This window comes from Urocitellus parryii, chromosome 1 (assembly GCF_045843805.1).
Source record: "Urocitellus parryii isolate mUroPar1 chromosome 1, mUroPar1.hap1, whole genome shotgun sequence".
Taxonomy (NCBI): Eukaryota; Metazoa; Chordata; class Mammalia; order Rodentia; family Sciuridae; genus Urocitellus; species Urocitellus parryii.
In genome coordinates this window covers 48019833-48044447 of record NC_135531.1, presented here as the reverse complement: position 1 = coordinate 48044447, position 24615 = coordinate 48019833, and the positions used below count along the sequence as shown (strand labels likewise).

Sequence of the window (24615 nt, the reverse complement as noted above, 5' to 3'; positions counted from 1 at the left end):
ATTAAAATAAGAATGCTCAATTATTCCTTCTAGAAATTGGCAATTTGTATTTCCTAGAAAAAAATCTCTGTTATCTATACACATTTTTGTTCTTTTCTCATAGTTCCACGTATTTTCATTGTTAATAAGATAAAGATATTTTCACTGAAATAATATTTATATTCACATGCCAGCATAAACATAACATAATGCCTATAGCTACTACATGTAAGTTATCATGCTATAACCACCAAGAGGCAACAGATACGTATGTAGCTACATAACCAAAGCAATTTATCTAACCTTTCCAGGACTTAGATGATCTATCCATTAAATGAGTATAATTATAATAGTGTCTACCTTACAGAATTATTGTGATAATTAAACATGATAAGGACTTAAAAGCATTGACACAATACCAGGCAAATAGCTATACATTCAATAAGTGTTAAGTGATAAATAAGTTAGACACTGGTACTTCAGTTAAGGTTCTTTTTTTTTTTGCTTTTCTTTTTTAATTGATTTTTAAAAAAATAAATGACAAAGGAATGCATTACAATTCTTATTACATATATAAAGCACAATTTTTCATATCTCTGGTTGTATATAAAGTACATGTCTTCATACATGTACTTTGGATAATGATGACCATCACATTCCACCATCATTAATAAACCCTTGCCCCCTCCCTTCCTCTCCCACCCCTCTGCCCTATCTAGAGTTCATCTATTCCTCCCATGCTCTCCCTCCCTACCTCACTATGAATCAGCCTCCTTATATCATAGAAAACATTTGGCATTTGTTTTTTTTTGGGGATTGGCTAACTTCACTTAGCATTATCTCCTCCAACTCCATCCATTTACCTGAAAATGCCATGATTTTATTCTCTTTTATTGCTGAGTAATATTCTATTGTGTATATATATATATATATATATATATATATATATATATATATATATATGCCACATTTTTAATCCATTCATCTACCAAAGGGTATCTAGGTTGGTTCCACAGTTTAGCTATTGTGAATTGTGCTGCTATAAACATTCATGTGGCTGCACTACTGTAATAGGCTGATTTTAAGTCCTTTGGCTATAAACCAAGGAGAGGGATAGCTAGGTCAGATGGTGGTTCCATTCCCAATTTTCAAAGGAATCTACACACTGCTTTCCAGATTGGCTGCACCAATTTGCAGTCCCACCAGCAATGTATAAGTGTATCTTTTCCCCCACGTCCTCACCAACACTTATTGTTTGTATTCATAATAGCTGCCATTCTGACTGGAGTGAGATAAAATCATAAAGTAGTTTTAATTTGCATTTCTCTAATTGCTAGAGATGTTGAACATTTTTTCATATATTTGTTGATTGACTGTATATCCTCTTCTGAGAAGTGTCTGTTCAGGTCCTTGGCCCATTTATTGATAGGTTATCTATTTATTTATTTATTTATTTGTTGGTGTTTAGCTTTTTGAGTTCTTTATGTACCCTAGAAATTAGTGCTCTATCTGATGTGTGAGGGGTAAAAATTTGCTCCCAAGATGCAGGCTTTCTATTTACCTCACAGATTGTTTCTTTTGCTGAGAGGAAACTTTTTAGTTTGAGTCCATCCCATTTATTGATTCTTGGTTTTAATTCTTGCTCGGTAGGAATCTTATTAAGGAATTGGGGCCTGATCCCACATGATAAAGGTTAGGGACTACTTTTTCTTCTATTAGACGCAGAGTCTCTGGTTTAATTCCTAGGTCCTTGATCCACTTTGAGTTGATTTTTGTGCTGGTGAGAGATAGGGGTTTAATTTCATTTTGTTGCAGATGAATTTCCAGTTTTCCCATCATCAACTGTTGAAGAAGCTATCTTTTCTCCAATGCAGGTTTTTGGCACCTTTGTCTAATATAAAATAATTGTAATTTTGTGGGTTTAGTCTCTCTGTGTCCTCTATTCTGTAACATTGGTCTACCAATTTGTTTTGGTGCCAATACCATACTGTTTTTGTTACTATTGCTCTGGAGTACAGTTTAAGGTCTGATATAGTAATGCCACCTGCTTCACTCTTCCTGCTAAGGATTGCTTTAGCTATTCTGGGTCTCTTATTTTTCGAGATGAGTTTCATGATTGCTTTTTCTATTTCTGTGAGGAATGCCATTGGGATTTTGATCGGAATTACATTAAATCTATACAGTGCTTTTGGTAGTATGGTCATTTTGATAATATTAATTCTGCCTATCCAAGAGCAAGGTAGATCTTTCCATCTTCTACGGTCTTCTTTGATTTCTCTCTGTAGGGTTCTGTAGTTTTCGTTGTATAGATCTTTCATCTCTTTTATTAAGTTGATTCCCAAGTTTGTTTTTTTTTTCCTGAGGCTATTGTAAATGTGGTAGTTTTCCTCATTTCCCTTTCAGAGGATTTGTTGCTGATACACAGAAATGCCTTTGTTTTATGGGTGTTAATTTTATATCCTGGTATGTTGCTGAATTCATTTACTAGTTGTATAAGTTTTCTGGTGGAGCTTTTTGATCTTCTAGGTATAGAATCATATCATCAGCAAATAGTGCCAATTTGAGTTCTTCTTTACCTATGTATATCTCTTTAATTTCTTTCATCTAATTGCTCTGGCCAGTGTTTCAAGAACTATGTTAAATAGAAGTGGTGAAAGAGGGCATCCCTGTCTTATTCTAGTTTTTAGAGGGAATACCTTCAATTTTTCCCCATTTAGAATGATGGTGGCCTGGGGCTTACAGTAGATAGTCTTTATAATGTTGAGGTATTTTCCTGTTACCCCTAGTTTTTCTAGCGTTTTGAACATGGAGGGGTTCTGTATTTTGTCAAATGCTTTTTCTGCATTTATTGAGATGATCATATGATTCTTATCTTTGAGTCTATTGATATGATAAATTATATTTTTTGGTTTCCAAATGTTGAACCAACCTTGCATCCCTGGGATGAATCTCACTTGATTGTGGTACACTAACTTTTGATGTCTTTGTATTCAATTTGCCAGAATTTTATTGAGAATTTTTGCATCTATATTCATTAGAGATATTGGTCTAAAGTTTTCTTTTTTTGATGTGTCTTTTTCTGGTTTTAGAATCAAAGTGATATTAGCCTCAGAGAATGAGTTTGGAAGTGCTCCCTCTTTTTCTATTTCCTGAAATACATTGAAGAGTATTGATATTAGTTCTTCTTTAAAAGTCTTGTAGAGCTCAGCTGTGTATACATCCGGTCCTTGGCTTTTCTTGGTTGGTAGGCTTCTGATGGCATCTTCTATTTCATCAATTGATATTGGTCTATTTAAATTGTGTATATCATCCTGATTCAATCTGGGCAAATCGTATGACTTAAGAAATTCGTTGATGCCTTCAATATCTTATATTTTATTGGAGTGTAAGTTTTCAAAATAATTTCTAATTATCCTCTGTATTTCTATAGTGTCTGTTGTGATATTACCTTTTTCATCATGTATGCTGGAGAGTTTTCTCTCTCCTTCTATTTGTTAGTGTAGCTAGGGGTCTGTCAATTTTATTTATTTTTTCAAAGAACCAACATTTGCTTTGTCAATTTTTTCAATTGTTTTCATTTCAGGTCTAATTTTAATTACTTCCTGTCTTCTACTGCTTTTGGTGTTGATTTGTTCTTCTTTTTCTAGGGCTTTGAGATGAAATGTTAGGTCATTTATTTGTTGATTTTTTCTTCTTTGAAGGAATGAAGTCCATGAAATAAAATTTCCTCTGAGTACTGCTTTCACAGTGTCCCAGCAATTTCGATATGTTGTGTCTATGTTCTCATTTACGTCTAAGAATTTTTTAATCTCCTCCTTGATGTCTTCTGTAACCCATTGTTCATTCGGTATCATATTGTTTGGTCTCCAAGTGTTGGAGTAATTTTTATTTTTTAATTTGTCATTGATTTACAATTTTATTCCATTATGATCTGATAAAATGCATAGTAGTATCTCTACTTTTTTGTATTAAGAGTTGCTTTGTGGGCTGGGGATGTGGCTCAAGCGGTAATGCACTTGCCTGGCATGCATGGGGCACTGGGTTTGATCCTCAGCACCACATAAAAAAATAAAATAAAGATGTTGTGTCCACCGAAAACTAAAAAATAAATATTAAAATATTCTCTCTCTCTCTTTAAAAAAAAAGAGTTGCTTTGTGGCATAGTATATGGTCTATTTTAGAGAAGGATCCATGTGCTGCTGAGAAGAAAGTGGACCCGCTTGATAAAGGTTGAAATGTTGTATATAAGTTAAGTCAAAGTTATTAATTGTATTATTGAGCTCTATTGTTTCTTTATTCAATTTTTGTTTGGAAGATCTATCCAGTGGTGAGAGAGGTATGTTAAAGTCACCCATGAGTACTGTGCTGTGGTCAATTTCACTCTTGAACTTGAGAAGACTTTGTTTGATGAGCAAAGCTGCTCCAATGTTTGGGGCATATATATTTATGGTTGTTATGTCTTGTTGGTGTATGGATATCTTGAGCAGTATATAATGTCCATCTTTATCTCTTTTGATTAACTTTGGCTTGAACTCTACTTTATTTATTTATTTATTTATTTATTTATTTATTTATTTAGAGAGAGAGAATTTCTTAATATTCATTTTTTAGTTTTTTGGCGGACAGAACATCTTTGTTTCTATGTGGTGCTGAGGATCGAACCGGGGCTGCACGCATGCCAGGCGAGCGCGCTACCGCTTGAGCCACATCCCCAGCCCAAGTCTATTTTATTTGATATGAGGATGGAAACCCCTACTTGCATCTGCAGTCCATGTGAGTGGTATGATTTTTCGCAACCTTTCACCTTCAGTCTGTGTATGTCTTTTCCTATCAGATGAATCTCCTAGAGGCAGCATATTGTTGTGTCTTTTTTTTATTTATCCAATCTGCTAACCTATGTCTCTTGATTGGTGAGTTTAAGCCATTAAGGCTTAAACATTCAGGGTTATTATTGAGACATGGTTTGTATTCCCAGCCATATTTGTTTATTTTTATTATTTAACTTGACTTGATTTTCTTCTTTGATTAGTTTTTCCTTTAGGATACTACCTCCCTCTATTGATTTTCATTGTTGGTTTTCGTTTCCTCTTCATGGAATATTTTTCCAAGGATGTTTTGTAGTTCTGGGTTTCTAGCTATAAATTCTTTTAACTTTTGTTTATCATGGAAGGTTTTTATATCATCAAATCTAAACTTTAATTAATTTTTCTGGACACAAGATTCTTGTTTTGCATCCACTTTCTTTCAGAGCTTGATATATGTTGTTCCAGGATCTTCTAGCTTTCAAGGTCTATGCTGAAAAATCTGCCATTATCCTAATTGGTTTTCCCCTATATGTAATCTGATTGCTTTCTCTTGTGGCTTTTAAAATTCTCTCCTTATTCTGTATGTTGGGCATTTTTATTATAATGTGCCTTGGTGTGGATCTATTGTGATTTTGTACATTCAGTGTCCTATAGGCTTCTTGAATTTGGATTTCTAATTCATTCTTCATGTTTGGAACGTTTTCTTATATTATTTCATTGAATAGATTTCTCATTACTTTGGTTTGGACCTCTAGGCCTTCCTTTATCCCAATAACTCTTAAATTTGGCCTTTTTATGCTATCCCATATTTCTTGAATATTCTGCTCGTGGTTTCTTACCATTATCACTGTGTGGTCTACATTCTTTTCAAGATTATATATTTTCAGGTAAGGTTCTTTTAGTGGCAAATAACAAAGCCTAACATAGTCTAGACCTTAGGTATTTAATACGGTTGCTTACTGAGCACTTACTATGTGCCTTCCCATGTGTCAGGCACTATATAAGGAACTGGAAAGGAAAAAAGGTAAATGTATATTAAGGACATAAAGTCCTGGTTAGAATACTTATTTGCATCGAAACTTCATTAAGAAAGAAATATAACTGGGAACTGGAGAGCTGTTGGAAACCTAGGAAATATTCTTGCTTTCTTATGTATTTTCTTTGCAAAGTAGTTTCAGTTTTCTTCTCTGTTGATCAGCTTTTTCTGCAATAAAACTTTAATGGTGGATTGAAAATGGCTACTCTCAAGCTCCCATGTTCATATATTACTTCCCAAGCCACAAGGACAGATTAGCTCCTGCTGCTTTATACCCCTTTGACCTTTTACTTAATTTCAGAGTATAAGATAGGGATCAACCATCCATCCTTGTCTAAACAGGAGATCAGTTAACAGGGTCACTGTGCCTTGAATAAATATTCTAAATGGTATCTACAGCAAGTATTCTCAACAACTTATAAAAGAGAAAACTAAGACTGAAAAGTATGTTTCTCAAGTTCATGTAACTAGTGCATGCCAGAAATTGGCTTCAAATCCTGGGGTTGTCCAAGTGCAGGGTGGGTATCTCTTTAACTTTGCATATGTGGAGTTTTGCTTGCCTCACTTTAGTCCCAGCTCTGCTAATGCTTCATAGGTCTTTTTGTTATACATGCGTTCCCTTTCCAAAGTTTGTCAACTTCATAAATTTTAAAGAAATGCAATGTTTAAAAAGAGTTTGATGGATTCAGGATATAAAAGGTTTTTCAAAAAAGAGAAGTATGTAATTATATATGCTCTTATTAACTTCTGTTAAAATTAAAATTAAAAATTTTTGTTAAACAATTTGCCTCTCAGATAATTCTACTAAAAGCAGAATCTTACCTTCCCATTCTGTTGGGATATCCCCCACTTCATAGTCTGTTTCTTTTTTATTTGCTGCTTCTACAATCCTTTTTTCTCGAATAGTTTGTCCTGTAAGACAAAAGTGATAAATACATTTTTAAATGAACATAACATAGTAGTTATTACAAATAATGTCTTCTCTTTTGATACTTCACAACCTTGATATTGTAAAAGAATAAAATTAGAAGGAAAAAGAATAGATTCTATTCAGAATTATATATTCAAAAAAAATTTCTGAACTGTAGAATTTTAAAACAGTCTTCCATAGTATGCAAAATTAATTTTGGTAGCATAAATATAGATTTTATATAAGGAAAAAGAACAATCAATCCTGCAAGACACTAATAACTCATAAAAGAATTTTAGTAATTGTTTTATGCCTTTAAACTCACAAGTATATGCACCAGAGGTGTCACACGTTGCTGTGACTACCCATTATAGACCATGAGAAATTGGTACTACCCTTGCCCCACAGTATATTGAAAAACTTAATAGATCCAAGCCACAGGATGGGTTCTATGGCCTGAGTTACTACCTCTCAAGGGAATATAATGAAAGAGGGACAAAAAGTGGTGAGCCTCAGATATGGTGCTTCAGGTGTGAGATGGACATGCAGAATGAAATGGCAGAAATGTAAAAACAGGAAAGCAGAGAGAACACTAAAGAAAAAGGTACAGAGGAAAGAAGGATGGGATGAGAAATGCCTATTACTTATATTTCTCAAAAATGAGGAGTTTATCAAAAAACTTAACACCAAAAAAACCCCAAATAACTATGTCAATAAATGGGCTAAAGAACTAAACAGACACTTCATAGAAGAAGAAATTCAATTGACCAACAAATATATGAAAAAGTGTTCAACATCTTTAGTAATTAGAGAAATGCAAATCAAAACTTCACTAAGATTTCATCTCACTCCAGTCAGAATGGCAATCATCAAGAATATAGGCAACAATAAATATTGGCAAGGATGTGAGAAAAAAGGTACACTCATACATTACTGGTGAGACTGCAAATTGGTATTACCACTATGGAAAGCAATATGGAGATTCCTCAGAAAAGTTGGAATGAAACTATCATTTGACTTAGCTATCCCACTCCTCAGTTCATACCCAAAGGACTTAAAATCAGCATACTACAGTAGTGCAGTCACACCAATGTTTATAACAGTTCAATTCACAACAACTAAACTAGAGAACCAACCTAGGTGTCCTTCAATAGATGAATGAATAAAGAAAATGTGGTATATATAGTCAATGGAATATTACTCAGCTTTAAATAAGAATAAAATTATGACATTTGCCAGTAAATGGTTGGAGTTAGAGAATATCATGCTAAGTGAAATAAGCCAATCCCCAAAAAACCAAAGGTCAAATGTTTTCTCTAATATGTGAATGCTAATTCACAATTAGGGGTGGGGAACTAGAGAAGTATAGAGTTACCTTAGATTAGGTAGAGGGAAGGGGAGGGGATGTGGGGATAGAAAGGATAATAGAATGAAACAGACATTATTACTTTATGCATATATGTGACTGCATGATAAATGTGATTCTATAGCATGTACACTCAGAAAATGAGAAATTAAATCCCATCTATAAATGATATATTAAAGTGCATAAATGCATTATACTATCATGGATAACTAATTAAAACAAATAAAAATTAAATTAAAAAATATATAGTTGATTAAAATGTATTTTAAGTTCATATAGAAGGCATAAAACTATTCATCATTTTCTTCTATTTTGAAGTCTTGATTATATCCTTCAAAGCTGCTTTGTCAAAATGGTGGCTTCAAAATGTTTGCCTATCATTCAATCTTTGAGCTGGTGAAACTAGGTAGGCTTTCTATTTCCAACAGTTAACAAGCATGGTTCTGTACTACAGGGAATGTGAGCTGAGACAGAGAAGACACCAGTGAGTAAGGATAAAGGGAGCAGTATGACTTAACAGTGATTAGATCAGTCTTGGATAGAAGTCTGGGCATTATAGGACACTCCTTTCTTCAACCCTCCTCAGCCAATCTTATACCATACTAAGGAGACTGGGCAACATAATTAAAGAAACTGACACGGTTGCCTGCAAATCTCTCTTATATACTTCCTGCAGTTTTACTAACTAAGATTCCTTCATTTGTGGACAAGGGCTCCTGGGAGTGAATGTGTAGGATAAAGGACAGCCTGAGAAGACCAAATGGCTGGTTGTTACTTCCTGTTTTTGGAAGAATAAGTAAAAGACTGGGATTTCATAGACAAGTCATTTAATGGCCAATAACCCTGAAGTATGTGGCCAGGAAAGCTCTGCATTTCATTATAAATTCATTTAACCAGTCTGATTGAATCCTAACATGCAAGTTCCTTAAGGTTTATAAAGAGGAGTTATATTTTCCTCATCTTATGCAATAAACCTACAGAAGGGCAGGGGATTTGTAGTAAATGTCCCTAAGTTATAGGGACAAGGCTTAGAGTAAAAAGAAAATATTAACAATGACAGCTGCATTTCTCTGTCATAGCAGAGGCATAATATATATAAATGTATTTTCACTAAAATGCTGTTTATATTCATACATAAATATACCATAACAATGGTTATTACGATAAAGTATACTTCCGTATCAGTTTTCAAAATATTTGAAAGTCAAATGCCTATGTCTTCATATGGTACTTACCTAAATACCCAGATATAAGTATGTTATTTTACCAATAACAGCTAAAAGAAAGAACATGGTCTAAAACAAAAAAATGATAGTACAAAGGATTCTGAAAGTATGTATGTGTGTGGTCTGTAAGGTCTTACGTGGACCTCAAGAGAGTTCAGCACACAAGGAAGGGATAGAGTTCTAGATCTCTCAGAAGCACAAGTGAAGAACACGTTACCAGTGTATCTGTATATATGTGACACACAAAAAAAACCCCAACTTTTCATTCCTATTTTTAGGTCAATAAATTTCATGTAAGGTCTCTCAAGAATTTTAAAAATCAAAAGTCATATCTATTTTTGTGTGTAAATGAAAAGACAGGAACAGTAATTTATGAACTTGTTTAATCCCTTGATAATCACTGAATAAATCTTTGTTTAAAAATAGTTCATATCAAAGTTGTGCTTTTAAAAGTATACATCTTTAAAAATATAAAATAAAACTATGAGTTTATCAGATGAAGTCTTTATAATCATATATTCTTTTCCCCTCAAAACAAACAGTTTTAAAACTACTTCATTCTTGGGAATAAATCCTACTTGTATGATTGATTTTTATAAATTATAAATGAAATTTATATTTCTCATTGAGTAAGAAATTATGTACAAACTATGCACTTACATTAATATGCTTTTGTGCAGTATTTGTAAAGACAACCTAGTTATCATAGCAAAAGCACTTCTATCCTCATGAATAAAGCAAATTAATGTGTATGCTCATGTGTCAAATTTTAGGGTCTAATTTATATTTTAAAATCAACTTAATAACAAAAACATTTAATTTAATGTGACTTTAGGCTTAATAAATGCTAAAAAAAATAAGAAATTCACATTGGTGTACTCAATGGGCACTAAAAATCCCAATACATAGTTGTTTTACTTAATAGTAAAAAACATTAGATTTAATTGAAACAATAAAAATAAAATTTGAATTCAAGAATACTATAATGGTTAATAGTATATGGACTTGAAGATTAAAGAAATAACAATTTATTTTTGAAACTTAAAATTTTAAAAGCAGGCTACCATTCAGCTAATTGTCCTAAGAAAATGTCAGATTTTCTATTCATTTTGTTTTGAAAAATATGTAACTCATTTAGTTAAAAAAATAAAAGATTTCCAGGTACAGGGTAGATGACAAAAGTTTAGATGGAAGACAAATTTCATCAATTCTACTGAGCTTCCAGGATCAGGATGGAAACCCTGGACACAGATATGGGGAGGAGACTCTAGAGAACAAAGTTCTAAAGCTAGAATCTTATATTCCCATGCCTTAGGCATGTAACAAATTTTGTGTGTTCTTTTCTCTGTTAAAAAAAAAAAAAAAAAAAAAAAGTCCTGGGGCTGAGGTTGTGGCTCAGTGGCAGAGTGCTTATCTCACACATGTGAGGCACCGGGTTCAATCCTCAGCACCACATAAAGATAAATAAATAAACAAAATAAAGATATTTTTTTTAAAATAGGAATTTTTCCAGTGTGGTGGTGTATGACTGTAATCATAGCAACTAAGGAGGCACAGCCAGGAGGATTGCAAATTCAAAGCCAGGCGGAGCAACTTAGTGAGGCTCTAAGCAATGCTCTAAGCAATCCTTCAATGTTCTCTTTTTATCTTATTCTGAAAGATACCAATATATGCAGTAGTTATATATTTCATGTACATATAACAAAATAGATATACAAGTTAAGTGTAAAGATTTGTCATGTATCACCTGAAATCATCTTGTAGACTGTACTTGGGAAACCATACTGCAGACCACAGTAGTTTAATCAGAGAGGCTCAGCAACACATATGGTTTTATAGGGCATAAGAAATTCCTGTGGACACAGAATGGTTGATGAATATCAAAGTCTTGCTTGGATGTGTTTACCCTTCATTTCATAACAAATTCCAGGGGTGATCAGATTTTAAAAATAGCTAATATTTATGGCATGTTCACCATGTGAATGACATTCAACTAAATTTTAACTTTGTATGAATAATTTCTCTTAAACTTTACAACTTCATGAGGTTACTATTATTATTTCATCTTATAAATGAAGAGATTTTTTAAAGAGAACTTAATTCATTAACTTCAGGTCATTTACTAAGAAACAAGAGTCAAGATGTGAACTTTGATCTTTTGACTCTAGCCCTGAAGACTTAACCACTAAGTTATACTAACAGACTTCAAGATATCTATAAATACTACATCTATAAACCTAACACATTTAGTCAGTAAAATATAACGGCTAAGCTACTATCAAAAGTAACAACTATTTGTAAGAATATTAAAAACAAATTATCTCTAAAAAATGAAAACCACTCCTTTCACTATATTTTTAGAATATAGAAAACTATCTCAACTCATTTAACATAGAAATCCTGAGTCATTCAACATTCACTAAATAATCACTGAAGAAAATCTGGAAAACACAGAAAGTTGTAAGAATATAAAAATCTATCCATAACCCCACTACTTAAAATATCCTTTCATTAATACTTTGTAGATTACAAATCTACAAAAACAGAAATACATACACATTTATAAGATTAAAGTTATGCATATATATTTTTCCTGCCACATAGAATATGAAATTTTTATCATTATTCTACAACTTAAAGTCTAAAGAAAAAGGAAGCTCCTGTAGAAGTGTGTTAATATTCCTTTTGTTTAAGTGTGTTTTAAATGTCAAGACAAAAATCAAAGAGATTGCTTCTCTAAGAATGAGCAATAAAGCAAATTAAAATAATATTAAAAGAAAATTCATGCCGATTAAAAAACATACATCAGGCACGTCACACAAAGTAAGTCTTCCAAATTAAGGTAGAACTTCAAGATCTGAGGAAGAAGTAGTAAAGTGGAGTGATTCATCTAATATCCTGATCACCAAGGAAATTCTTTTTGAGAGATAAAACTCCACCATGGGAAAATATCTTTTGGTCTTTTCTACCCTTTTACCCCCCTATTTTTTTTTTTCCCGTTTCTGACCTAGAAGAAGAAGACGGAACACTGCAGACAGAAAAAATTCTTTGAGGAATTCCCTGAAGTTAGCAGGGATGAACTTTACAGAGGGAAAAAATGTTCATTAAAGACTCCAAATCCACTGGTAGAGGGAGAAAGCCCAGATATCCTCTATTTTCAGATCAAGTTTCCCCAAGAATAATCAGAGTGAATCTTCTCAGGAAAATCCTAGGACTTTTTGATACTTTAAGTTTCATTTTCAGGATATAGATTTTATTGACAATCTTGTGATGTCTTCCCTAAGAACTTAAAAATCATTTATTTTCTGAATAAGCTATCTGAGCACAAGTATGAAAGTCTCCCTCCCACTCCTGTCTCCTGGCCATTTAATTTTTCTCCCTGTCAACACAATGATCAGTTTCTGAAGTAGTTCCAGGGATAGCTTACAGATGGGCAAATATATGTATATGATTTTTTATACACAAATTAACACCATGCCAATTATATTGCTTGTATCTTGCTTCCCCCTCTCCCCTTAATAATCTTGGGAGTTTTTTAGCACAATTACAAAAGAGCTGCTTCATCATTTTTCTTTTTCTTTTTTATTCTTTTCTCCCTTCTTTTAAAATTTCCCCTAATGTCATAATTTTTAATAAACATGGGATAGTACAGAGAATGGGTTTATCATAATATTTTCCTTTTTCCTTATTGATGACTATTTAAATTGCTCTTGACATTTTGCCATTATAAACAATGATCCAATGAGTAACCTTACATATATGTCTTTTCAAATCAGTATAAATATATACAGGAGCTAAACTCCCAGAAGAATTGGTAGGTCAAATGGAATGTTCATTTATAATATTGACAACTATTTCCAAATTGTGGTCCATAAAAGTTTCGCCAATTTAACTCACACAAATATACATTTTCAAAAATATATACACATTTCCCCCCTAAAACTTTTAATTTTTGGGGGGGGAAGGAACTGGGGATTGAACCCAAAAGCTTTCTAAAAATGAGCAACATCCACAGTCATTTTTATATTTTATTTGGAAACAGGATCTAAGTTGCTGAGGTTGGCCTCAAACCTGCCATGCTCCTGCCTAAACCTCCCACATCACAGGGATTACAAGTGTATGTCACTGTGCCTGGTTACTTTTGCCCTTTAATTTTTTGCCAAACAATAGGTTAAAAATGATAACTTGTAGATATTTTTTTCTTTTAGTGAACAAGGCTGGCATTATTTCATTTTAAGAGGCTCTGTACTCCTTTTTTTGTGTGAAATTTTCATGTCCTATGACCATTCTCCTATGGTCTTTTACTTGCTGATTTGTAGGAACTCTTTGTATGTTTAAGAATGACTGTTACTGATAACACATGTGCACAAAATATTCATTAAACTATTACCAGAAAATGCAAAATGTGAGAAACAATTTAAATGATCAACTATAATAACTATCATAAATGTACAAAAGTTACATGATGTATAATATAGCAACATACTGAATGAGAAAGTGATATGAAAACCTAGCCATCTTTTATTAAGCCAGACACTGAACAGATTCATAAAAGCATGAAACAATGATCATCTTTTCCCTAAAATTTTCTGGTTTGGAAAATAGTTATTTCTGATAAACAATACACTTAGCCCTACCCCCAATCCATGAGTTTTGTGACCACAGATTTAACAACTGCTGATTCAAAATATTTTTAAAAACCTGCATCTGTATAGAACATTTATGGGTTATTTCTTATCATTACTCCCTAAACAACATGGTATAACAACTATTTATATAACATTTACACTGTATTAGATATAATAAGTAATTTGGAGATGCTTTGAGTATATGGGAGGCTGTCTGGGGGACGTATGCAAATATTACATCATTTTGCAGCATTTGAAAACTTTGGTATCTGCAATAGGATACAATTCCCCATGGGATACTAAGGTAAGACTATATATTTTTATGTTAATATATAATGGTTTTATTAATGCTATTTTTAAGTAAATTAATAAACTTTTAAAATTCTCACTTCGAGTTTTAATGATAAATATCAATGTATATGCCATTAAAAAAAAAGAGCCCTGTGATGACTTTAAAATGAGCCTGAGACCAAAATGTTGAAATATATACCACTGGAAACAAACAAATCAGGATTCCATAAAGCCAGAGTGCTAAAAGGCAGACAGATAGATAAATAAACTGGGGAGACAAAAGGGCTTTTACTTACCAGAGTACTAACATAAATATGGAGCAAGTGCCAGGGTTGGAAAAATTACCATTTTGTAAGCATCATGGTAAAGATTGGTTCTGGTAAGAAATATTAATGGGGTTGGGGATGTAACTTAGTGGTAGAGTGCTTGCCTAGCATGTGCAAGACTCCAGGCTCAATCCCTAGCACTGGTCAAAAGAAAGGAAGGAAGGAAGGGAGGGAGGGAGGGAGGGGAATCAACGAAGAGGAGTTATCTTTTGTTTTAATTGGAAATAATTTCCCCTTCCTCTGCATATAGGGTGTTCTTACACATTTAAAAGTTGAATAAGACCTTTAGTTTATTCCTGAGCAATGATAAACAATTTTAAAAATTAAAATGGAATATGACACATATTATAAAAAATATGATGTTATGGTTTAAAAATGAGGTATCCTTCCTAAAAGCTCAAGTGTTAGACAATGTAGGAAGGTTCACAGGTGACATAATCAGATTATGAGAACTGTAAAGTCATTAATGAGTTAATCCAAGACAGATGAAATTACTTGAATGAACTGCTGGGTGGTAACTGTAGGCAGGTATGGTCAGACTGGAGGAACTCACTGGGGGTGTGGCCGTGGACTATATCTTGTCCTGGCTACATCTCTTTCTCTGCTTCCTAGCTACCATAAGCTAAGAGCTTTCCTCTGCCATGCCCTTCCATCATTATGTTCTGCCTCACCTCATGCCCAGAGCAAAGGATTTGGTTGACCATGGACTGAACCACTGAAACCACGATCCCAAAATAAATTTTTCCTCTTCTAAATTGTTCTTGTCAGGTATTTTGGTCAGAGAAAGACAGCTGACTAACTAGGTTAAAAATGATAAATTACTAATTTTGCTACCTAAAAATACTGCTTTTCTAGGGTTTTAGTGACCCTGTAGGTGAATTGACAGATGTGGGTGACAGGAGACACCAACAGTCCTGAAGAATGAGACAACAGACCCAGGTATCTCTTTCCCTATTTCCTCATGTATCCTCAGAAGCCCGGGCAGATTTGGGGGGTAATCTTTAATGTTTAAATTCAGAGCTTCAGAACTCACAAGATATCTACGATAGCATAGGACAGATTTTCTTCCACCAGTCCCAAACCAAAGTTAAAAGCGTAATTTGGCTATAACCACAAGCACATGTGATCTGTGTGAGGAATTTCAACAAGCTGTCTACTTTCAGACCAATATTTCTCACTGGTGCAGCAGGATGAGAGGCGAGTTGAAGCCGGAGAGGACTTTGGAGGAGAAAGAGATGATGGGCTGACTGAGGTGACTTATCTCTGTGACAGCTGTCCCCTTAAAAATAAGCAAGTTTTAGGCCTTTGATATCTGAGAGCAGCCCCTGGTAAGAAGAAATGGTGATGAAGTAGAAAGGTCAGGATAAGATTCTTACTGTATGACTTTTGCCCTGTATGGAAGTGGCAGCAAGCAGTATAGTCAGGTGACAATTACAAGTATTAAAGTCTGAATTCTACATACAAAATGAGGCTTAGAAGTGTCAATGTATAATGTATGAAAGTGAGGGCTACTGAGAGTCAAGAACCACAACTTTTGTCACAGTGGCTAGATGTGGTAGCACAGGCCTGTAATCCCAGCTACTCAGGAGGCTGAGTCAGGATTGCAAATTTGAGGCCAGCCTTAGCAAGTGAGAACCTGTCTCAAAATAACAATGACAACAAGACTGGTGACATAGCTCAATGTTAAAGAATCCCTGGGCTTTTTTGGTGCCATCTGCTCTGGGCACCACCTCCTGCTCCTCCCATCTCTGCTGCCTCCCTGAGTCACTGCATGGGCAGCTCCGACTGCCTGGCTCCCCATACTAGCAGCCGGGTCTTCCTACCTTGATGAGGCTGGCCTAGAATTTGGAATCCTCCTGCCTCAGCCTGTGGAGTTGCTAGGATTACAGATGTGCAGTACTGTGCCCAACTTTTCAGGTTTATTTTAAAAGTATTTGAAGTTCCTACAACATGGCAGACATTGACAACAAAAAACAGTCTGAACTTGATCAAGATTTGGATGATGTTGAAGAAGTAGAAGAAGAAGAAACTGGTGAAGAAAAAAAAATCAAAGCGCGTCAGCTGACTGTTCAGATGATGCAAAATCCTCAGATTCTTGCAGCTCTTCAAGAAAGACTTGATGGTCTGGTAGAAACACCAACAGGATACATTGAAAGCTTGCCTAGGGTAATTAAAAGATGAGTGAATGCTCTCAAAAACCTTCAAGTTAAATGTGCACAGAGAGAAGCCAAATTCTATGAGGAAGTTCATGATCTTGAAAGGAAGTATGCTGTTCTCTATCAACCTCTATTTGATAAGTGATTTGAGATCACTAATGCAGTTTATGAACCTACAGAAGAAGAATGTGAATGGAAACCAGATGAAGAAGAGGAAATTTTGGAGGAGCTGAAAGAAAAGGCCAAGATAGAAGATGAGAAAAAAGATGAAGAAAAAGAAGACCCTAAAGGAATTCCTGAATTTTGGTTGACTGTTTTTAATAATGTTGACTTGCTCAGTGACATGGTTCAGGAACATGATGAACCTATTCTGAAGTACTTGAAAGATATTAAAGTGAAGTTCTCAGGTGCTGGCCAGCCCATGAGTTTTATCTTAGAATTTCACTTTGAACCCAATGAATTTCAAAAATGAAGTGTTGACAAAGACATACAGAATGAGGACAGAACCAGACGATTCTGGTCTCTTTTCTTTTGATGGATCCGAAATTATGGGTTGTACAGGGTGCCAGACAGATTGGAAAAAAAGGAAAGAATGTCACTTTGAAAACTATTAAGAAGCACAAACACAAGGGACGAGGGACAGTTCATACCCTGACTAAAACAGTTTCCAATGATTCTTTCTTTAATTTTTTTGCACCTCCTGAAGTTCCTGACAGTGGAATCTGGATGGTGATGCTAAAGCTATTCTGGCTGCAGACTTTGAAATTGGTCACTTTTTACATGAGCGTATAATCCCTAGATCAGTGTTATACTTCACTGGAGAAGCTATTGAAGATGATAATGATGATTATGATGAAGAAGGTGAAGAGCAGATGAGGGTTATCAGCTCTTTGAAGAAGTCAAAAGCTGCAGTAAATCTTTTCAATAAAAGATATCTGGATGTCTCAAAAAAAAAAAAAAAAAAGAAAGAAAGAAAAAAAAAAAGAACCCCTGGCATCAATTTTTAGTACTCCTCACCAACCCCTACTCCCTGGCCCTGCAAAAAAACACCTTTGTCACTTTGAAGCATTGTAAATAAAATGAACATCAATTATGAGTACAAAAGTTGGGATTCTTAACACTGAAAGCCATTTTTACATATGACTTAAAGTGTAATTTGACTAAAGTTATTCAGATGCAGCATCTATTAATTATGAGAATGTTATGTACCAGGCAGTGTTTAGCTGCTTTTCATATTTCTCTATCTAATTCAAATATACACAGCTGAATAAAATAGTATAGCTGGATTTTGAACCATACATTTTTCTAATTCCCAAGCATGAGCTCTTTCCATTTAAGATTTAAAATTAGCATTTATAAAGTTTGTATATGGTATCATTACAGAACTCCAATTAAAAACTAGTATTTAATTAATAACTATCATAGCTATTATTTTCCCAGAGTGCTCAAATGAAGTATTCCTACTTGAAAATATGATGTTTCTATAATTTCACATATTCTATATATATTTATGTGAGCATGGAAGACTATCTCAACAGATCCCAGCAGGTACTACTTTTTTTTTTTTAAAAGCAATTAAAGAGGCCTTACATTAGCTTTCAGAATTTTTAAAATGGCTAACTAGTTCAACAGACTAGAAAAAATCCTGTTAGATTCCTCAGAGTTACAGGTTTTTTATAAGGAATTCCAGCTTATTTCATGGTAGTAGATTGGAAATTATGAAGAATATTACAATTTGAGAAATGATGAACTTATTATAAATTGTGTTCCACATGAACAATAAATTTTCTTATTTACTGTTAATAAAATAGTTCCATTGCTAAGAGCCACAGTAATATGATGCATGGCATTTTTGGTTGAAAGGTGACAAGCCATTGAGATGATATGATTATGTTAAGATCTGCATTCATATGGATATTGGACTCCTGCTGTCCACCTCTGCCTGCTACTGGACTCCTGGAGAGTTCCCATTGGTTGGGGAAGTGCAGTAGGAGGGAATTCCGGAGGAGGGACTTCCTGTGGGGGTCCGGAGAACGCCACGTGGATTGGTTGGCAATCTTCCCGGGAGCATACAGGGCATTGGTGGCAGTTTCAAAAATAAAGTTTGTTCCTGCTTGAGTGGCTCATGATTTTGTGCCCAGCCAGACTGTGGCATCCATAATATAATATTTAAATAAAAATTTGAAGTTCTAAAAACATGCTATCCAATCAACAAATTTACTGAATATTTCATTGCAGTAGAAAAAGAAAAGAATAAAAACAATGAATTCATGGCAATTTAGTCCACATAATAACATGTTCACTTTGAAGAACTAAAACAGAAGCTGCCATTTCAGGTTTAGTTTAAGGTGTAGAAATCAATTTTGAAAGCAATTTATTTACTTAGTATATCCTATACCTTTTATAAGGCTAAATTATCTCTGATATATAAAGTATATTTATAGTTAAAAATATATAATATAGCTATATAATATATAATTATATATAATATAAGAATATAGTTATAAAACATAATATGAGAAACTAACAGTAGGTGATTCTGAAATAAATACATCTGAATTATGGGTACACACCTTAATACATAAAAAAAGGAATGAATGAAGAGATAATGAAATTTGTAGTCAGATAGGTTTTAAAATAGATGGACATCCCGGTTTTACCGGGATTTACTATTTTAAAATAAGAAGAAATTTATGATGAAGACTGAAAGTCTTCATTTTTAACAACACTTACTAATTAAAGCAAACAAAGTCCATTTGGATTACTCTTCAGATAAAAGGGATGAATATTTTCTTCTCTCAAAGGTTGCAAACACTCACAATAAGGTATAAATCAGAATAATCAAGTATTTGATTTTCACTTTCAAACTCTAACTTGAAACACTCTGGGATGTCAATAGAGAAGTAAAAAGAAAAATGGAAGGAATAAAAAAATGGTAGCAAATATTACTAGAATTTAGAGAATTATAAAATTATGACATTTATAAAGCTTACTCCAAACTATATTTTTGGATTTAGTAGGATTCAGGTAGAGTTGACTGTTTATTTGCAGACTCAAATAGTTTAATAGAAATTGATTTCCAGACCTAACAGGTTTCATTGCTATCAAGTACTTGGTCTTTTAACACAAAACATAAAAGAGTCAAGGACTAGACCCATGACACTGTGGACTGGAGTTCTGAGGCAGAGCCACCTGCCGCCTGTGCTGGGGTTCCTTATTCACCAAAGCTTGGCTCCACAGCCCAACATCAGGAAACACACAGGCTTGAGGCTGCCACCACCAAGAAACTGGGATAGCAATGCTTCTATCAAAAGACAAAAATAAGGACCTGGTAAGACATCACCAAGGTCCCTATGGCCTAACTGCACCAAAGGTTTCTCTACTAGGGGGGCTAACAGTTATCTTGTTGCTGAGGTAACAGAGAGTCTTGCATAGGGTTGCCTATCTCTTGTTTCTTCTACTAACAGCCAACTTCCTATGATTATCCTCTCAATAGTCATTTAATCTAATACCTAAATATTCTTACATCATACCTCATAAACATCTCAGCCAACCTCCCAGGACTCCTTTCCACCATCAGAAACTGTAAACCATTATGTAAACCTATTGATTATATGGTTGAAGATAACCAAACTCATCATTTCTGTTTATAGTGACAAAGTGTAAATATAAACATAGAAGCTAACTGATATATGGCTGCATGTTGGGTACATTAAGTTCTTTAATATTGATCTCTTCCTTAAAAGTGGGGTATTGGTAATCTGTAGGCACACTATAAGACAATAGTGCAGCAGCTATAATATCTTTGATCTACACTGCAAGAGAGGAAGACACATAGACATGAAAAAACAAAGAAACCAAGACACTACAATAGAATTAAAAGATAGTGAAGCAGGTAAAATATCAGAGAAGTTCAGAATATACACAAAAAAATGATTTGGGAATTAAAGAACGACCTAAGTGAGCAGATACAGGCAAAAATTGATCATACCAATAAAGAGATAAGTGAATAAATACAGGTTGCAAGAGATTACTTCAAGAAAGAGAGATTTAAAAAAAAACACAAAAAAAAACAGAAGTCCTCAAAATGAAAGAAATAATAAGCCAATTAAAAAACTCAATAGAGGGCTGGGGTTGTGGCTCAGTGGTAGAGTGCTTGGCTGCCTTGTGCGAGGCCCTGAGCTTGATCCTCAGCACCACATTAAAAAAAAATAATAACAAAACAAAACAAAACAAAAAAACCCCTCAATAGATAGCATCACCAAGAGACTAGACCACTTGGAAGACAGAACCTCAGACAATGAAGACAAAATATACAATCTTGAAAATAAAGTTGACTTCACTGTGAAGATGATAAGAAACCATGAACAGAACATCCAAAAATTATGGGATACCATCAAAAGACCAAATTTAAGATATATTGGGATAGAGGAAGGTTCAGAGATACAAACCAAAGGAATACATAATCTCTTTAATGAACTAATATCAGAAAATTTCCCAAGTATGAAGAATGAATTAGAAAATCAAATACAAAAGGTCTATGGGACACCAAGTGTACAAAATTACAACCCATCTATACCAATACCCATTATAATGAAAATGCCTGGCATACAGAATAAGGATAGAATTTTAAAGGCCACAAGAGAGAAAAATCATATTACCTATAAGGGAAGAACAATTCAGATCTCAGCAGATTTTTACACCCAGACTCTCAAAGCCAGGCCATCCTGGAACAACATATACCTAGCTCTAAAAGCATTGAATGCCAACCAAGAATCTTATATCCAGAAAAATTAAGCTTCAAATTTGACGATGAAATAAAAGTCTGTCATGATAAACAAAAGCTAAAAGAATTTACAGCAAGAAAGTCAGCACTACAGAACATTTTTAGCAAAATATTCCACAAGGAGGAAATGGAAAAACAACAATGAAAATCTGCAAAGGCAAGAACTACAATAAAACAAAAGCCAACCAAAGGAGAAACCAAGTCAAACTTAATGCCAAAAAAAAAAGACCAGTAATACAAATCATATCTCAAAAATAACCCTAAATGTTAATGGCTTAAACTCACCAATCAAAAGACATAGGCTGGTAGATTGGATTAAAAAAGACTCAACAATATGCCACCTTCGAGAGACTCATCTCATAGGAAAAGATGCCCACAGACTGAAGGTTAAAGGTCAGGATAAAATATAGCATTCACATGGCCTACATAAGCAAGTGGGAGTTTCCATCCTCATATCAAACAAAGTAGACTTCAAGCCAAAGTTAATCAAAAGGGATAAAGATGGACATTTCATATTGCTTAACGGAAGGATGCATCAACAAGACATAACAATTATAAATATATATGTCCCAAACAATGAAACATCTACATTCATCAATCAAACTCTTCTCAAGTTCAACAGTCAAATAGATCACTACACAATAATTCTGGGTAACTTTAACACACCTCTTTCACTAATAGATAGATCTACCAAACAAAAGCTAAAGAAATAAACTATAGAACTTAATAATAAAATCAATAACTTAGACTTAACTGACATATATAGAGCATATTATCCATCAACGAGCAAATACACTTTCTTCTCAGCAGCACATGGATCCTGCTCTAAATAGACCATATGTTATGCAACAAAGCAAATCTTAGTAAATACAGAAAAGTAAAGATACTACCCCGCATTCTATCAGACCACAATGGAATGAAGTTAGAAATCAAAGATAAAACAAAAAATAAGTACTATTCAAACTCCAAGGAGACTAAATAATTCGCTATTAAATGAACAATGGGTTGCAAAAGATATCAAGGAGGAGATTTAAAAAATTTTAGAAGTAAATGAGAACACAATACAACATATTGAAATCTCTGGGACACTATGAACGCAGTGCTAAGAAGAGAGTTCATTGCATGGAATTCATTCCTTCAAAGAAAAAGTCAACAAATAAATGACCTAACATTACATTTCAAAGCCCTAGAAAGAGAAGAACAAATCAACCCCCAAATCAGTAGGAGACAGGAAATAATTAAAATTAGAGCTGAAATCAATGAAATTCAAACAAAAGAAACAATTGAAAAAATTGACAAAACAAAAAGTTGGTTCTTTGAAAAAATAAATAAAATTGATAAACCATTAGCCACGCTAACGAAAAAAAGGAGAGAGAAAACTCAAATTACTAACATACATGATGAAAAAGAAAATATCATAAGATACTATAGAAATACAGAAGATAATTAAATTATTTTGAAAATTAGTACTCCAATAAAATAGAAAATATTAAAGGCATCGAAAAATTTCTAGAGCCATATAATTTGCCCAAATTGAAAGAGGATGATATACACAATTTAAAAAGATCAATTTCAAGCAAGGAAATAGAGGACGCCATCAGAAGACTACCAATCAAGAAAATCCCAGGACTGGATAGATACACAATAAAGTTCAATCAGACCTTTAAAGAAGAACCGACACCAATACTTCTCAAACTATTTCATGAAATAGAAGAAGAGGAAACACTTCCAAACAAATTCTACAAGGCCAATATCACCCTGATTCCAAAACCAGAAAAAAAGACACATCAAACAAAGAAAACTTCAGACCAATATTTCTAATGAATATAGATGTAAAAATTTTCAATAAAATTCTGGCAAATTGAATAAAAAACATATCAAAAAGATAGTACACCACGATCAAGTCAGATTCGTCCCAGGGATACAAGGTTTGTTCAACATACGGAAATCAATAAATATAATTCATCACATCAACAGACTCAAAGATAAAAATCAAATGATCATCTCAATAGATTCTGAGAAAGCATTTGATAAAATATTTTTGTTCAAAAACACTTGAAAAAGTAGGGATAGGGCTGGGGATGTAGCTCAAGCAGTATCACGCTTGCCTGGTATTCGAGGGGGCGCTGGGTTCGATCCTCGGCACCACATAAAAATAAAACAAAGATGTTGTGTCCACCGAAAACTAAGAAATAAATATTAAAAAAATTCTCTCTCTCTCTCTCTCTCTCAAAAAAAAAAAATGTAGGGATAACAGGAACAAACTTCAACATTGTAAAGGCTATCTATGCTAAGCCCCAGGCCAACATCATTCTAAAGGAGAAAAATTGAAAGCATTCCCTCTAAGAACTGGAACAAGACAGGGATGCCCTTTGTTACAACTTCTACTTAACATAGTTCTTGAAACTTTAGCCAGAGCAATCAGACAGATGAAAGAATTTAAAGGATATGGATAGGAAAAGAAGAATTCAAATTATCACTATTTGCAGATGATGATCCTCTATGTAGAAGACCCAAAACATTCCACCAGAAATTTCCTAGAACTAATAAATGAATTCAGCAAAATAGCTGGATATAAAATCAACACCCATACATCAAAGGCATTTCTATATATCAGTGACAAATTCACTGAATGTGAAACTAGTAAAATCATCCTATTTATAATAGCCTCAAAAAATGCTTGGGAATAAATTTAACAAAAGAGGTGAAAGAACTCTACAATGAAATCTACAACATGCTAAAGAATGAAATTAAAGAAGAACTTAGAAGATGAAAAGATCTACCTTGTTCTTGGATAGGTGCAATTAATACTGTCAAAATGACCATACCACCAAAAGCACTATACAGATTCAATGCAATCTCAATCCAAATCCCAATAGCATTCCTGATAGAAATAGAAAAAGCATTCATGAAATTCATCTGGAAAAATAAGAGATCCAGAATAGCTAAAGCAATCCTTAGAAAGAAGACTATACCAGACCTTAAACTACACTACAGAGCAATAGTAACAAAAACAGCATGCTATTGGCACCAAAATAGACCTGTAGATCAATGGTACAGAATAGAGGACACAGATTCTAACCCACATAACTTCAGTTATCTTATA

At 33.8% G+C, this 24615-nt stretch overlaps 1 protein-coding gene and 1 pseudogene across 1 annotated transcript in view; one reads left to right on the top strand and one right to left on the bottom strand.

Moving 5' to 3' along the window:
- Positions 1 to 24615, bottom strand: part of Ndufaf2 (NADH:ubiquinone oxidoreductase complex assembly factor 2) — a 161017-nt gene that overhangs the window by 51127 nt on the left and 85275 nt on the right. The window contains exon 2 of the mRNA XM_026402555.2: positions 6643 to 6732. Within this exon, the coding sequence (XP_026258340.1) occupies positions 6643 to 6732 (90 nt within the window). The remainder of the gene's footprint in view (positions 1 to 6642; positions 6733 to 24615) is intronic.
- Positions 16518 to 17651, top strand: LOC113192400 (nucleosome assembly protein 1-like 1 pseudogene; annotated as a pseudogene).